We start from the raw sequence: 15,743 nt of genomic DNA, 5'->3' as shown, positions 1-15,743 counted from the left end.
GCATATGTGATCACAGAACAAGCCATTTCATCATGAAATTTCTGTGAGCATACAACTGCATTCTTTCATATTTGTGAATAAAACTAAACCATTCCTAACCTGAATCTCAAGAATGGCTTTATTCTGTCAGAAGGAGGAAGGACTGGAGCAAACATGCCACATAGGTGGACAGTATTGGCATAAATGACATAAGTTACCCTTATTTCAGACAAGTGAATATTATATCTATGGAGGCAAAGCAGCTCCAATAACACATTCATGCCCAAGGCTATGGAGGTCTCGCTTCCTCTAGCCTGCTTATGCCCTACTGGTCTCCCTCTAAGTTTCCAAAATAGGGCTGGCAAACTCCCAGCCTGTGAGCCTAATTAGTCACAGCAGGGGTCCTAATTTGGCCCCTGAGGCTATTTCCGTCCAACTACACCCTCTTTCCCCACACCTGATGTCCTAGGTTATTGTTCCTTACATTGTTCCTTTCCAAGTAGGGCCTCCTCTATCAGTATTTCCTCAAACTTCGATCTCCAGCTGTTGTTGGACTACAACTCCCATCGTCCCCAGCCAGCAGGACCACTGGTCAGGGATGATGGGAATGGTAGTCCAACAGCAGCTGGAGACCCAAGTTTGAGAAACGGTGCCTAAGTGTTAATGGGGAGCTCCACTGGGGGATCAGCTACGTTAGGGAGTTCCTGGTGGGACTGTTTGTTAATGGTCACTGGCAAGCAGACTTTAAACGGCCAGCTCTCTGCACCCATCAACTGATCAGCACGGAAAGCCAGCTCTTTGAACTCTGCTGGTATTTACAAACATGCTCCAGAGAGGATGGCTCTTCGTGCTAATTAATGCAGGAAACCAGCCCTGTGATCTGAGTTTTCAAGTGGTTTGGACAAAAGGATTTCAGAGGGGATGGCTTTCCTTGCCTATCAGCTGATGGGTACAGAGAGCCAGCCCTGTGAATTCTTTTTTTGTGTGGGTGGTTTGTATTCAAATTGCTTACAAAGGGATCTCAGAGGAGAGGGCTCTCTACACCAATCAGAAAGCAATCCTCTCAAAAGTGAGCTCTCGGAGCCAGACTCTTTGAAGTTATCACCTGATGTCATGATGGTGGTCTTCCCCCAAGTTGGCCCATGAAGGGCAGGGAAAGGATCAAAAATGAAAGCACAAAAGGTGGGTATGCAAAAGCAAGAGGAGAGGGGTAGCCCCTGTGACAGCTTCCAGAATGGGCAGACTGAAAAGGTTTGACAACGATCTGTTCCCAGCTGCTAATCTAGACAATAACTGCATGCACATTACAAATTGTTCAGTGCATTCCTAAACCAAAATTACAGTGTAGCAATATACCAATCTATAATTCGGTTTTTCAACAATCAAATAAGAACAAAGAATGTAGTCCTATTCTTCTGCTGATATCACTCACTGTGTACATCCACACACACAATAATTATCAGCACACTCTCTCTATATGTCTGGATGCAAGTCTGTTAAGGAAAAAGAGTGGCTTCACAGAGGTCTAGTCCCTTATCAACGGCAAGTACAAAAAATACTGCAAGCTTCTTTGGAATGAAACAGCATAAATTCTTCCAAGTGTTAAAGCTACCCCCAAAAAATGCTATCGTACAAATCAAGTTGCTTGATGAAAAGCTCTGATCAAAAGTGAAAGAATGTGAAATTTAGCTTGAGGGAAAAAACATGACATGGAAAACATTATGTCACTGAAACTCCCCACTGTCATATTAGAGAAGTTTCATTTACCATAAAAGGGTATTACTATCACTAAAGAATGAACTATAGGCAGTTTATAGATAATAGTTCCTTGGCACAATCAATTGTCAGTATATTCTTCAGGAACTTATTGCAAAGGCCAAGATATATGAGTGGTGTCTCTCCCCACCCCCACCCCCACCCCCACTGCTCACTATGCAGAAGGCAGCTGTCACTGAATGCTCCTTTCAGATCAGTTCGCACAACCCCATAGCTAAGCAAACTCTTAAGTTACTTGTGTTAACTACCGTATTTACTTGAATCTAATGAATCATCTTTTTTGGCCAAATTACTTTGTGAAAATTAAGGTGCACATTAGATTCGATGGCCCATTTACATTCACCAGCAAGGTTTCAAGGTTCTGAAAATTGAGGTGTGCATTGGATTCAATGGCGCATTAGACTCAAGTAAATACGTGTGAGATTATCCATTAAAAAAGTACCCCTGTGTTTCATTTGGGCCCTAACGGGTATAGTATAATCATTAAATATGAATCACATTACTTGAGATAAATAAAAGCTTAAGTTTACTTTAAAACAGCAATATTTACGTAACAGCAAGATACAGTATAGGCCAGACCGATTTAGGCGCATCTAAATGATGTGCAATTGCCCACACACACACACGACGCTGAACCTCAAAGTAGCCCCAAAAGTCATAATGACGTCACAAAAAGAGTTGCAATGGGGCAGAATGGGCAGGGTAGAACAGGAGCGTGGGTGGAGCTTACACATGCCCCACCGACATGGGAGACTGGAACATAACCTCTGCGCAAAACAAGGATTGCCTGTATGGGAGCACAGAACATAACCAAAAACACAATCAGTTTCAAAAACTTCTAAGGATTCTTTAGGACTAGCCTTCCTTTACCCAAGTGATCTCCTAAAGGAGGGGGTGAGAAGCCGCCTCTTATTTCTTATTACTCTTATTACTTGTCAAATAATCAAGCAAACCAGCACTCTCATTGGGGTTTTTTTTAAAAAAGGTGGCGATTTGAGAGATGAAACTATAAACTAAAAACTCTGCTTCAGCAGTCTGCTTCTGATATTGGTCAGTCAGATACCTTTGGAAAGGTCACAACAAGATACAAAGGCAACAATCTTCCTTTGGTATTCGGTTGCATATTAGCCCTGCTTTTCTGTTCTACTAACAAATGGAAGATTTATACTCATTCACATATTATATTATAGAGGAAATGTTTAAACTTTAGGATCTGAATTTTAAAAAAGAAGTTAAACATTGAAGAAAAGAAATGAAAAGATATGAACTTTTAAAATAATGGTATAATGAGGCTTTCTAAATACTTTTCAGATGTCAAAAGGTGAATTGAAAGGCTCGCTCAGCGTCAGATGTTGCTCAACTGCCCAGAAAGAAATATTGCCAGATGATAATAATTCTATTAGAAACTATTTTGTCAGGAAGCAAAGATGACTTCATGCACATATTAAGGAAATAAGGACATTTAGAACATGCTGCTGGTGCTACGTGCAGAAAAAGGCATTTACTGGACGTGTGGTCTTAGTGGTTCAGTAAGTCTTAGGATCAGACTGTTAAGAAAACATGATACATAATTGAACAACTGTGATTCTTTCTCCTCCGACCAGCATTGTGAAGTCTAAGGGCCAAAGTACTCATTACATTGCAGCTCCTACCTCCTTGGGATGGTGTTTTGCAATGATTTAGGACAGGCATAGGCAAACTCGGCCATCCAGATGTTTTTGAGACTGCAATTCCCATCATCCCTGACCACTGGTCCTGTTAGCTAGGGATGATGGGAGTTGTAGTCTGAAAACACCTGGAGGGCCAAGTTTGCCTATGCCTGATTTAGGAGCAACTTCATGAGTATACTTAATCCTTCTCCTGTCAGCTGCTCCTGTCCCTAACAATTTTTATTCTCTCCAGTGTTGCAGAACCAAGTTTACCCTGCAAACATGGATCCATATGCCGGGAAGAGATGAATTATCCAGGGGAAAGTATCTAGCATGGAAAGCACTCCCTACTCTTTCAACTTTCCGCTCCAAGTGGGTTTTACAACAGAGAAGGAGCTATGCTACATATAGCTGCAGTATAAGGTATAATTTAGACCTAATAGCCTCTATTAAGATAATTAATTGCTATGTTCCATGTAACCAGAACAGATTTACTACCTGAATTTAATGTATACTGGGCAAGAAAGCAAAATTAATTTAATATTTATTTCCTTTTTAGGGAAGATGGCAATATATCCAAACCAAATTATAACACCTTCTCAAAAAGCCTAGACTGAGAAATGGTGACCTTCCCCAGGACCACCCACTGAACTTTACAGATGAGCAAGATTTTGGACCTGGGACTTCTTGTGTGGCCAACTGCAAAATGCTATTCATTATACATCACAGCTGCCGACCTTTAAGAAGTATCCTTCATGAAGAACCACAAACAGATATTATAATTCTTCTTGCGAGTACAGATCTAATAAAATCTTTCAAGCATTGTCCAATAAAGTCTCCACTGCTCTTATATAATTTGCATTTAAGTGCACCGTGTTCTGGACTTTTAAGTGGTTTTCTCACAACACAGAGAGAAATTGGGGATCTGAGGTCAGAGAACATGAGCTTTCATAATTAAAACAACACCTGTGCTGAATGGCTGCACTCTATTGTGAATATTCAAAGAGTTTATTAGTCTGATAAGATTTCCCCAAGATAATTTATGAGCCTCAGATAACTTGCCCTTAAAAGTAGTGGGATTAGGAACAATAATAAATAACCTTTATTTTGACTGGGTCAGAATGTTGTTCCAACAGGATATAATGTTCTGAGCTAAGATCAACAGAGATGCCATAGTGCTATTCCTGGCATCACTGAACAAGCCCTAGTTGCATCTGTAGCTTTCTAAAAGCTGCATGCACAAGATGAAACAGCTTTGACTAGAAGTAATTACATCATGAGGGAACATAAAATTTAATGAGAAGGATTCTAAACGTCTGAGTGACATGATTCCATGCATAACTCTGAGAAATATCTGGAACTGGAAGCAGTCCAATATAGCAGATATGTGCTTTAAAGCAGCGTTCCCCAACCTGGTGCTCATCAGATGGTTTGGACCCTCAGCTTCCATGACTGCCAGCGAGCGTGGTCAATAACCAGGAATTAAGAGCTCGAAACATCTAGGGAACACCAGGTTGGGCAAGGCTGCACTAAAATGACTTATTTCCAAAATTAATTATTTTTATATAGCAAGCACATTAAAATAGGAAAACACATATAAAACTGACACGGTGGGGTGGTTTACACATAGTCTCGGGATTACACGCCACACTTGTCCTCCTCTGGCCTGGTTGTGAGGAGGAGTTCAGAAGCTTCTGCTTTCATTTAAGATCAACCCCAGTTTACAGTTTACAATGTCATCTCACCTCCAACAAACTGCAGTCACTTTTAACTAAGAGATTAGTGGGGGGAAAGTCAACTTCAGATCATAGTTTATGAAGCAATTTTGCAAACACAGTAACATTTAAGAAGTACGGAAAATGCATGGTTAGATGCAAAAAGCCTTTTAATTTATTACAATAGGCAATTTGATTAGACTGTTCCCTTCTAAATATTGTTATTTGAATTTTTAGTGGATGTGTTATACACAGAATACTGTAAATGGTTTTTTTGTTTTGTTTAGCAAAACAAAATTAAGAAAAAAATGTAAACAACAACAGCAACAAACCCAAACCATAAAGCCTTACTGATAGCGGTTTCTGTCCTTCAAAGAATTTTTTCTGGAATTTCCATTTTCATAGTCGATGAAATTATCTTCTCCATCTTCAGATTCCAAGCTACGATTACAACTCCGAATGGTTTGAAAGATGTAGTTAGCTGTTGATTCTTTTTCTGTATTATGTAAGCCGTCTGGACCTATCCGTTGTAAATAGTTGTCTTGCCCATTGTATTCTGCAACAAACTAAAAGACAATCCATGCAAATCAACAATGTTTCGGTAAGCATAATTACTTCAGATGGGCATTTCAATCCAAAAGATAACAGCAACATCATCTTGTATGTGGGAGGTGATTCTGTAGTGCCCTGCCAGCTGGAATCCTGTTAGATCTACTTACATACAATAGAAGTCTACACATGCCTGCTGACCAGCAAGTCTCATTGAGTTGCATAGGGTTTGCTCTCAGGAAAACGGATATAGGATTGCAACCTTAATTACTACCACGTTTTAAGACACATGCTGGCTCTATGTGACCAAAGCGCTGTTTGCATAGCACACATAGTAGGAACTCTGAATTCCTCGGTCTCGGTCTCTGTCTCTCTCTCAACAATTTTGCCCTGGAATGACTGAATTTATTGCCTCCAATTCTATGCACATATTTGCTGGCACAATACCCAACTGATTGTTTTACAAGACAGTGACACTGAATATCTCATACCATAATTTTATATATATTTTAGGCAGTAGTTATGAACACACGAATTTGGAAGTAAGTTTAATTAACCAAAACAAGGGCTCGTTCCAATTACATGCCCAAGGCCCACATCATTTCCAAATTAACGTTACGATAACAAGCGTCTACCTTGATATTTAAGATAAAAGCTGAGGCTTTTAGAGTATTTCATTTAAGCCGCAAGCTGCACATTATTTCATAGGTACATATTGCATGCCATTTATGACCAAAATCAGCCTGCATGCTTACAGTGTCAAACATTAATTTTGCTTTATGTTAACAATGAAATTACTGTGTAATATGTGAATCTGAAGATATAAAACCAGAATATTTAACAGAGGCAATATTGGAAATTAATTTACAACATTCTTATTGATTCAAAATCCCCAGACAAGATCCAAAGAATGATAGACTTAGTTCTATGAGCCTTAGGGAGCTTTGTCCTTTGTCTCTCCCCACTCCCATCCCAGCTGGGTGCCAGCTTTTCAAAGAATAAGAGTAACAACAACAACAACAACAACAACAACAACAACAACAACAACAACAACAGGTCACAAGCCTCTTGAAGACCTTTTGGATCATAGTCTAGATTTCCAACACTGAACACATACATACTACTGTTAGATAACAAGATTATGATTAACAGTAGTAATCTTATTAATTAATTGTAATTTGGCATTGGGAATTTACAGACTTTGCGGAGGAAAAAGGCAGCAAACAGCACTATAAAGTGGGGATCTATAATTCTCTCATCAACTAATCCAGAATAGTCCAATTCAGCTGCTAGACAAGAGAAAGCTATTGGAAGACTTTTCTATACTCAGATGATGATTCGTGTTGTGCTTTTACGTTATACATCCATTTACTTTAGAAAAGCGACAGAAGGCTCTGTCACAGAACCATAGAACTGTAGAGCTGGAAGGTCCAATTTCACTTTCTGGTTTTTCCAATCATTGGTAAAGGTAAAGGGACCCCTGACCATTAGGTCCAGTCATGACCGACTCTGGGGTTGCGGCGCTCATCTCGCTTTACTGGCCGAGGGAGCCGGCGTAAAGCTTCCGGGTCATGTGGCCAGCATGACTAAGCCGCTTCTGGCAAACCAGAGCAGTGCACGGAAATGCCGTTTACCTTCCTGCGGAAGGGTACCTATTTATCTACTTGCACTTTGACGTGCTTTCGAACTGCTAGGTGGGCAGGAGAAGGGACCGAGCAACGGGAGCTCACCCCGTTGCGGGGATTTGAACCGCCAACCTTCTGATCGACAAGTCCTAGGCTCTGTGGTTTAACCCACAGCACCACCCGCATCCCTTTTTCCAGTCATAAATTCTCCATATTTCTGCATCAGTTTGCATTTTTTAATGAAGTTGTCATGAAAAATCACCAGAATTTTAATGTTCATTTCTCCTAATGCATGCAGTTTTGCCTAATACACAAATTTTGAAAGATTTTTTTCCTATACATTCTTTTCACCAGTATATGCATCTTTGTGCACTTTCCCCTAATATATAAATTTCTCCAGACTTCTTTTGGTTGGAGAACTGCATTGCAAAATTAAGAGGAGTGTGGATTTTGAAAAAAATAGCTATGTTTCCCCCTGGTCTGCATATAGTTTCAGGAAGTGCAAATTAGATAAGGCACTAAAATAAAAACCTATCCAAAAACCACCCCTATCATTCCTGTAGGATTGCATGTATGCATGTACATTTTCATATGTGGACAATTATTAATAAAAGCAGGAATTATTGCTGGTCTTTTAGCAATTAATGCTCTCATTAGTTTACCTCCAGTGTTTCATCCTGAGAGTTATACTGAGGACAAAGTCTGATGAGGCTTGCAGTCCCATCCAAAACTTCACAGAGTTCTTTTAAAAATACACCACAGAAAGGAACGACTTTACAGCCTGGGATATTCAGAGCTCTGTTGACAACTTTTCTATATTCGGATGATGATTCGTGTTGTGCCATTGCATCTTTCAAACTTCTCATTGTTTCAATATCAGACTGGTCCATGAATTGCCACATTTTTAAAACTTTTCTTGACCTATTTGAGAAAAAAGCAAGCAAATCATATTCTGAAGTTTATTAATTCAAATCAGACTGCTGCATGCTAAAAAGCTTTTGTTCATAGTTCATTTACACTGTTGCTGTTTTTTGAAAAATGAAACTCACATCTACTTATGTTACTTATGTATGCAAAAATGGATAAAAAAGCAGGGTTCCTTTAAAATTCCTAACTGGGACAATTTGTATAAAAAAGCTACACACCTCTTGTAACCACAGGATTTGAGATTATCAAATGCTAAGCAATGTAGTTAATAATAAAAAGTATCACTGATTTTGTGTGATGGTCTTTTAAATTGTCAGTGAGACAAGCTGCTCTGAAAGCAGAGGAGTGGCTTGCCTGTTGGCTGCAAGAACTGCGGCTGTACTGAAAAATCCAAATAAAGCCTTGGTTACTTGCACAGTTTCTTTACACACACACACGCACACACACAGGCCTTTTTTGGTATAGCTTAACAATTTATTCATAAGAATATAATAAGAGCTTGTTTGATCAGGCCAAAGGTCTGGGTAGGCAAACTAAGGTCCGGGGGCCGGATCCGGCCCAATCGCCTTCTAAATCCGGCCAGCGGACGGTCCGGGAATCAGCGTATTTTTACGTGAGTAGAATGTACCATTTAAAATGCATCTCTGGGTTATTTGTGGGGCATAGGAATTCGTCCATCCCCCCCCCCCAAAATATAGTCCAGCCCCCCACAAGGTCTGAGGGGCAGTGCACTGGCCCCCTGCTGAAAAAGTTTGCTGACCCTGGCTAATCTAGCCTAGCACCCTGTTCTCACAGTGGCCACCGTGTATTAAGACCTGCACCAGCAGTTGGCATTTCCAGGATGCTAGGGAAGAGACTTATCATTACCTTTAATTCTTGCTTTGTATTTATGCACTTTTGATTTTCAATAACATCAATAAAATGCTAATGAAAAATGGAGTAAGAAGGGTTTTAAACATTTTTGGGTAAGAAACAATTTCCATCAAAAGTTTTGTGGTCTTCCTTTTAATCTCTAGAATGCCTTTTTCTGTTATCTATGCTCTTAGAAAGCTGGTGTTTTTATTTTATTTTAAAGTTTCCATGTTTATTGTTTAGAAAGATAAATGATGTGGTCTCTGGAGAATTGTGAGAAAAGACCTGTCTTTCACCAATTTTAACCTCCGTCATCTGTCTTAGTGAATTTTCCCAAAACAGCCTGTCATAAACTCCCTGGACAAGATAAACGAAGCAACTTAGCAACAGAACACTATTTAGCAGTGTGACTGATGGCGTGTAGTCCACTGTTTATTTTTTTAAAAGGACAGCTGCAAGTAACAGAAGCTGTAGTTTAATCTATGATGAGTCTCCATCATTTGAAGAATGAGCTGCAAGTACCTTAGGCCTGCCAAGAACTCCATGACAGCATTGTAGTTGCCCATGTTCCAGCAGCATTTTGCCACATGTACCACATAGGAGAAGACTTCTCGCTTTTCCTCCATAGACCCAGCAGTCAGAATCAGCCATGTCACCCAAGAGCTCACCTTTAAAAAAATAAAAATAATACAATACAAAAAAACAAATCACTCATATTTGTATCCTATTCTTTATAACCTATTAAATAACCTATTAAATAAGTTGTCTCAGTTTTCAAGCAACTGACTTGAAAGGGCTGCATGACTAAGCAAACTTACTTGGAAGTACCTCTCAAATCAATAGGACTTTCTTTAGAGTAAACATGGGCAGGATGAAACTGAACTCCTGCAAAAGTAAATCACTTTAAGTCCACATCAGACAGAGCCAACATGGTATCCTCCAGATATTGCACATGATTTGGTGCTTCTAAATAGTGAAGTGAAGGGCAGATCTTCCCTGAGATCTTGCAGGGCCTCGCAATCTCACATGGTCCTGTGGCATCTTTGAGAAGGGAGTGTGGCATCAGACGCCTTAAAATGCCAGGTCACCTGCCAGTACAGCCTCCTTCTCCAATGGCCAGATTTCCCACCCCTCCCTCCTTTTATACTACAGTGGTACCTCAGAAGTTGAATGGAATCTGTTCCGGAAGTCCATTCGACTTCCAAAACGTTCGGAAACCAAAGCGCAGCTTCTGATTGGCTGCAGGAAGCTCCTGCAGCCAATCGGAAGCCAAGGAAGCCACGTCGGACATTCAGGTTCCAAAGAACGTTCACAAACCGGAACACTCACTTCCGGGTTTGCGGCATTCGGGAGGCAAAATGTTTGAGTCGCAAGACGTTCGGGGTCCAAGGTACGATTGTAGAGTCAGGAAGAAATTTTAATTTCCATCACAGTTGGCCCTGGGGTTAAGAGGCTTTTGCCTTTTTCTCAGTCGGTAGCATTTATTTAACCTATTTACCTGTCACAAATTAGGCAGGGATGGCACTGGGGTTTTGAGAGGATGCACCAGCTCCTGGCCTGAGCTCAGGTGGCCAGGCATGGTGCCACTCACCTCTGGTTGACAGTGGGTTTCCACCTGCATTGATCTCTGCAGCGCTGGGTCCATTATGCTCATTAACTCCCACAGAATTCCCCAGCGGGTGTGCTAGAGTGGTGTATTGAACTTCATATCAGAAGTCTTATTGGGCAAACAGATCCTGGCTCCAATGCCATACCAAGCTCACTTACTGCACTACAGCCAATAAATCTGTGGTCTGTTCCAACCCACACTCATGTCCAATCGATTGTGCACCCTCATTTTGGCCCGGGCGAGGAGTGTGTAATATGCCTACCACACAAACAAACTCTAGCTCCCATTAACTTTGATGACTGGCCATACTGGCTGGGGCTGATGAGAAGTGGAAGCCAACAGCATCTAAAAGGCACATTGACCAACCCTGGTCTACATGGTTTGGGGGTTGGAAAACCCCAGTAGCACAGCTCAGCATTCATCAAAAAATATTTTATAATGGGATCTTCTCCATAACACTGTCCTGAGGATGCAATAACTGTAAAGAAAAATTAACAAACCCCCTTGTTTTTGAGCAACATTCTTTTCAAAAGGAAATTTAAAATCATGTCACTTGTAAAAATGTATAATGATGCTCCTCCATCTATAGCTTTTTGATATACATAGTACTTCACTAAAAATAAAAAAATAAAAAATCTTGTTCAATATCAGAAATAATTTAGAATAAATAGATTTTGACTACAGGTTGAGTTCTCAGAGCTATACTAATATTAACATGCAAAAAAACCCCAGCTTCAGTTTGATCTAAAATCCCATTTTCCCACTGTGACTGTACTTGCAATTCTCATATTTCATTAGGCTCAGTGAGAACAATCATCTTCATATATAGATTTTTGTGTGTTCAAACCCTGATCACATATAGATGGCTACTATTTATCACTCAGAAAACGTTCCATTAACTTTCCCACAACTTTTATTAAAGAAAAAAAAGTAAGTAAGTAAAAGCTATATTTCACATGGAAATCTAATTCAAACCAACTGGACTATTTTACAACGAAATTCCCTAGGGTTTGTTTTCCCCCCATTGTGTAAACACTTATCAACATGTGATAAAAATGTGATTTTTTTTCTACATTTAGTTTCCTTCTTGAGTCCTGAAGGATTTGTAATTTATGTTTGCAGAGATATCTTCAGTGATGAGAGCTTCACATAACAGATAAAAACGCATTTCCCTTCAAAGACAGAAAACTATTTCATCTTCTACCGACAGCTAAATTTAAAGACACAAACCAACCTTGTAAAGTCAACCACAAGAATGTGTTGCACTAATTTAAAATTATCTACAAAAAAACAGATGGATTATACAGTATATTATTTTACGGTAATTGAGATAACATCTCCTGAACATCTGATTGTTGACTGATAGAACAGCAAATCAAATACTGTACAGCAAAGTCCAAGAGAGAGGCAATTTTATCTGCTTTTACTCAGAGCTTCAATTTAATCCAGCATAGGCAACCCCACAACTTTAATTATTTCTTTAAAATAATATAATTTTTCGGGGGGGGGTGTGCAAAGAGGCCAACAATAAAAGCAATCCACAGTTCAATCAAACCCTAATTCAAAATACCACCATAAAAATCAATGGCACAGTGACAATTACAAAGCAGCTATCAGAATTCTTAAAAGGGTTCACATTTTCCAATAGCAATGAGTTACAAGGATAACTGCATAAAAATGGCAGTACAGTGGCAATGGAACTCACTGAATAATAAAATGATAAATGGGAGGGGATGCAAAAAATGTTGGATATGCCTTGATGCGGATAATTGTTTTTCCACATGTGATGGAGGTGCAGGAAGTCTAAAGCCCCCCAGATCTCTATTCTTCGAGTCCCTGAGTTGTACCAGTCTTTGCATCAAGAAATAAGCTTCCTCACTTCCTATCCTGGCTGATGCAAGCCAGCTAGGGTTTGGAGGCCGTGACTATCCTACTGCTCCACCTTTCTGCTTCCTAGGTAAAGATTGCTCTGCCCAGCACTATGGCCATCTTACCAATGCCAATGCTGAACTATACTTTAAGCACTGATAAAATACTATTGCACTGTTATATTTTATAATATATTTATGTAAATGAGCCAGCACTTCCTTGGTTTTTAAATCGGTGGAACAAAATGAGCACAACATATATACAGCAGAGCCTTGAGTAGAGCATAATGAGACAGTTCACATGTAGCACAAAGTCAAGCAGTGGGTGAGCAAGGAGGAGAAAATGTGCAAGTTTCCAGAAAAAATATCATGTTGCAGTGTCCCTCCTCTGCTCCTGCTGCTGTCATGCTAGCCAGGGGAAAGCCAAGGTTAGGCTTAGCATTATGTATGCACTCAAACTTGTGGTTGTGTCCTTCAGGCAAATGGTTTGGAGGTGAAGGTTAGGCAATAATATTTGAGTATAGGGGTGTTGCTAGCATGCTCTTATTTTTACTTTTGAGGATATGTATCTGGCCCTTAATCTTAACATACAAAGGAAAATGCTAATGGCTAATAAACAATTTCCCTTATGCTAGTCCATTAAATGCTTTGGGAAAATCCAAAAACATGTGTATCTTATTCACCGTTTCAGCTGTGCACAACACTGCTGAGGATGTAAGCTGCAAAGTTCTCTTTGTCTCAAACAGAGAAACATTTCAGAACAAAAAAAGGGACACCTGCAAGGCTAGCAAATCACCCAATTAACTACTATGCTTTCAGAATCTCAAGTAAATAAATCACACATAGGCTGCTATCCTATGCTCATTTTCAGAGGAGCAAGCTCCATTGGACACAGTAAGATTTACGTACTTTTGTGCAGACTGGCATAGGACTGTGCTGTTATGCATATGCCCTATGAATAACCCACAAAGGAAAAACAAGACAAGCAAACTGGTTGATAAGTGAATCAGGAAATTAATAGACCTTTCAGACTGTTTACTTATTATATTACACTTGTTGCAAGTGAACAAAGTAAGATGGATAACTGCATAACCTAGAACTAGATCACATTTACCCATAGCAGAAAGAATACATAGCTCCAGTTGGAATTATTCATAGAGCCTCCTTTAAACTCTACACTAAGCACAGCATAGCTTTGGCCAGTTGTCCTGGTAATGTAAACAGAAGCTTGGAAAGCCTCAAGCACAAAAGAGAATATGGAACTATAAAAAGGGTTTCAGATTTCTTTAGAAGTGCTACTGCTTAACTATTTAACCTGTAAACAGCTTGGCAATACAAATGTTTCATACTTTCACATCTAAAGCAGTAGGCAATATTCAGAGGTGCATTTGGAGGAGCATCTCCATTAGACAAAAATAAAATAAAAAGAATGAATTGTAAGACTACAGAATCTCCCCCTCAAAACATTTTAAGTACTTGTGATTATTATGAAAGAGCTTGGGTTGTAGCCAACAGTGTTCCTCAGGTGACAGAAAGACTTATTTCAGTGGAACAAGGAGAAAAAACCATTTCAACTCTCACCTCTAATCCAGAACTAACATGCTCATGAGAGAAGCACTGTCACATTTTTCTTCATATGAGGAAAAAAAATGCACAACCCTAACTGGAACTACAGTGAACCCTCGAGTTACGTACCACCCTGGATACATAACTTTTGGGTTGCAAACGCAGCAAACCCGTAAGTGTATACTTCCAGGTTTCGCCACGCACACATGTGCAGAAGCGCTCTATTGCACCGCGCACGTGCACAGAAGTGGTGCCTCCAGTTACGGACTTTGCAGGTTAAGTACGGACCCCCGGAACAAATTTAATTTGTATCCAGAGGATCCACTGTATTCACAGAGCCCCCTTTAAACTTTTCACTAAGCACAACACAGCTTTCATCAATGGTTCTAGGTTACTCTGTCTTTCCACTAAATGTGCTCTACAAGGTGGGGGGCACCAGAGCCATTGCCATGCCTGCCTCCCTCTGTGGCTGCCTCCATGCCAGTCTGTGCAGCAGAGTTGGGGCAGGCAGCATTCTCTGTTTTGCTTGAAGCTGCAAAATGTCCTGGGCTGGCCCTAAAGGGCACGTTAGATTTTGTCACCCTATAAAGGCACTGCAAGGCAAGTAAGGCCAAGACAGAGTTATCTGCCCTTGACCACTTTGCTCTGGAGAAGCTTGACCATTGCTCTGGATATCACCTTGTTCAAATACACTTAATAATCTACAAAGACTGAACAAAAGAATATAGTTGTAACCAGTGCTGAGGACACCGAGTGAAAAGCCAACAATAGCAGGCCATACAGTGTTTGTAGAACAGCTGCTGAGACCAGTTCCCTCCTTACATCTTTGGTCAATAACATGCTACAACATGGGGGGTGAAAATAATAAGCTGGACAGACTTGAACAAGCATAACAACAACTGCATGCACATTAGTAAAGCCAAGCTTTTACAGAGCAATGGCAAACGTGCAGTCAAACCCCAAGCTTAAGCTGTAACAGCTTTTATAAAGTCACATTAAGCCCAATGATGTTATCTAGTGGATCAAAGTGTTACATCTTTTAATTTATATCTTAGGCAGGAAACTTGCTTTGAAGGATTACAGTGAAATAACTTGAGTGCTCTAAAATTATGCATTTGTTTCTAATTAATTATGAATATCATTATGAGCATATTGGAACAAGTAATTGTTTTTTCAATTACTAGACAGAATTTTAAAGCTGCTGTTTGTGAACTGAGTAGACACATCAGTAAAAGAAAACTTTTTTTTAATCTGAGAAAAGATCTGGCAAGAGGAAAAATTCTTTACAGAGCCATGAAGACAGAGAAATATAGCTGTAAACTGTGGATGAGATTAGGGACCCGCAGAGACTAGTACAGCAAAAAGTACATATATTTCTAAACCTTACAGTGTAAACAGATAAATATAAAACTGGACTGGAATGCAAACAAAGCCTTTGAAAAGTGAAGCAACATGTCCGAGACAAAAACAACAACAACACCTATTACAAGTAGAAATAAATGTGGTTCAAGAGATAAAACCTGAGGATCCCTTATGCTAATCTTTTGGGCTAGGGCAATAATTATTGGTAGTACAGATTTTCCCCTCTTCTCCCTCTGCATTGTCCCCAAATCTGCTCTGGAGGACTG

General features: G+C 39.9%; 1 protein-coding gene across 3 annotated transcripts in view; it reads right to left on the bottom strand.

Annotated features, from left to right (window-relative positions):
* The window catches only part of PLCE1 (phospholipase C epsilon 1), a 135,140-nt gene that overhangs the window by 37,099 nt on the left and 82,298 nt on the right, over positions 1-15,743 (bottom strand). For all 3 annotated transcript variants that reach the window (XM_081189545.1, XM_081189544.1, XM_081189546.1), the window contains exons 5-7: positions 9,595-9,740; positions 7,956-8,214; positions 5,471-5,685 (exon numbers count right to left, since the gene is read on the bottom strand). In XM_081189545.1, the coding sequence (XP_081045671.1) occupies positions 5,471-5,685; positions 7,956-8,214; positions 9,595-9,740 (620 nt within the window). The remainder of the gene's footprint in view (positions 1-5,470; positions 5,686-7,955; positions 8,215-9,594; positions 9,741-15,743) is intronic.

Source organism: Podarcis bocagei (assembly GCF_964188305.1).
Source record: "Podarcis bocagei genome assembly, chromosome: 4".
NCBI classification, from domain to species: Eukaryota; Metazoa; Chordata; class Lepidosauria; order Squamata; family Lacertidae; genus Podarcis; species Podarcis bocagei.
This window is presented reverse-complemented; position numbering and strand designations above follow the sequence as displayed.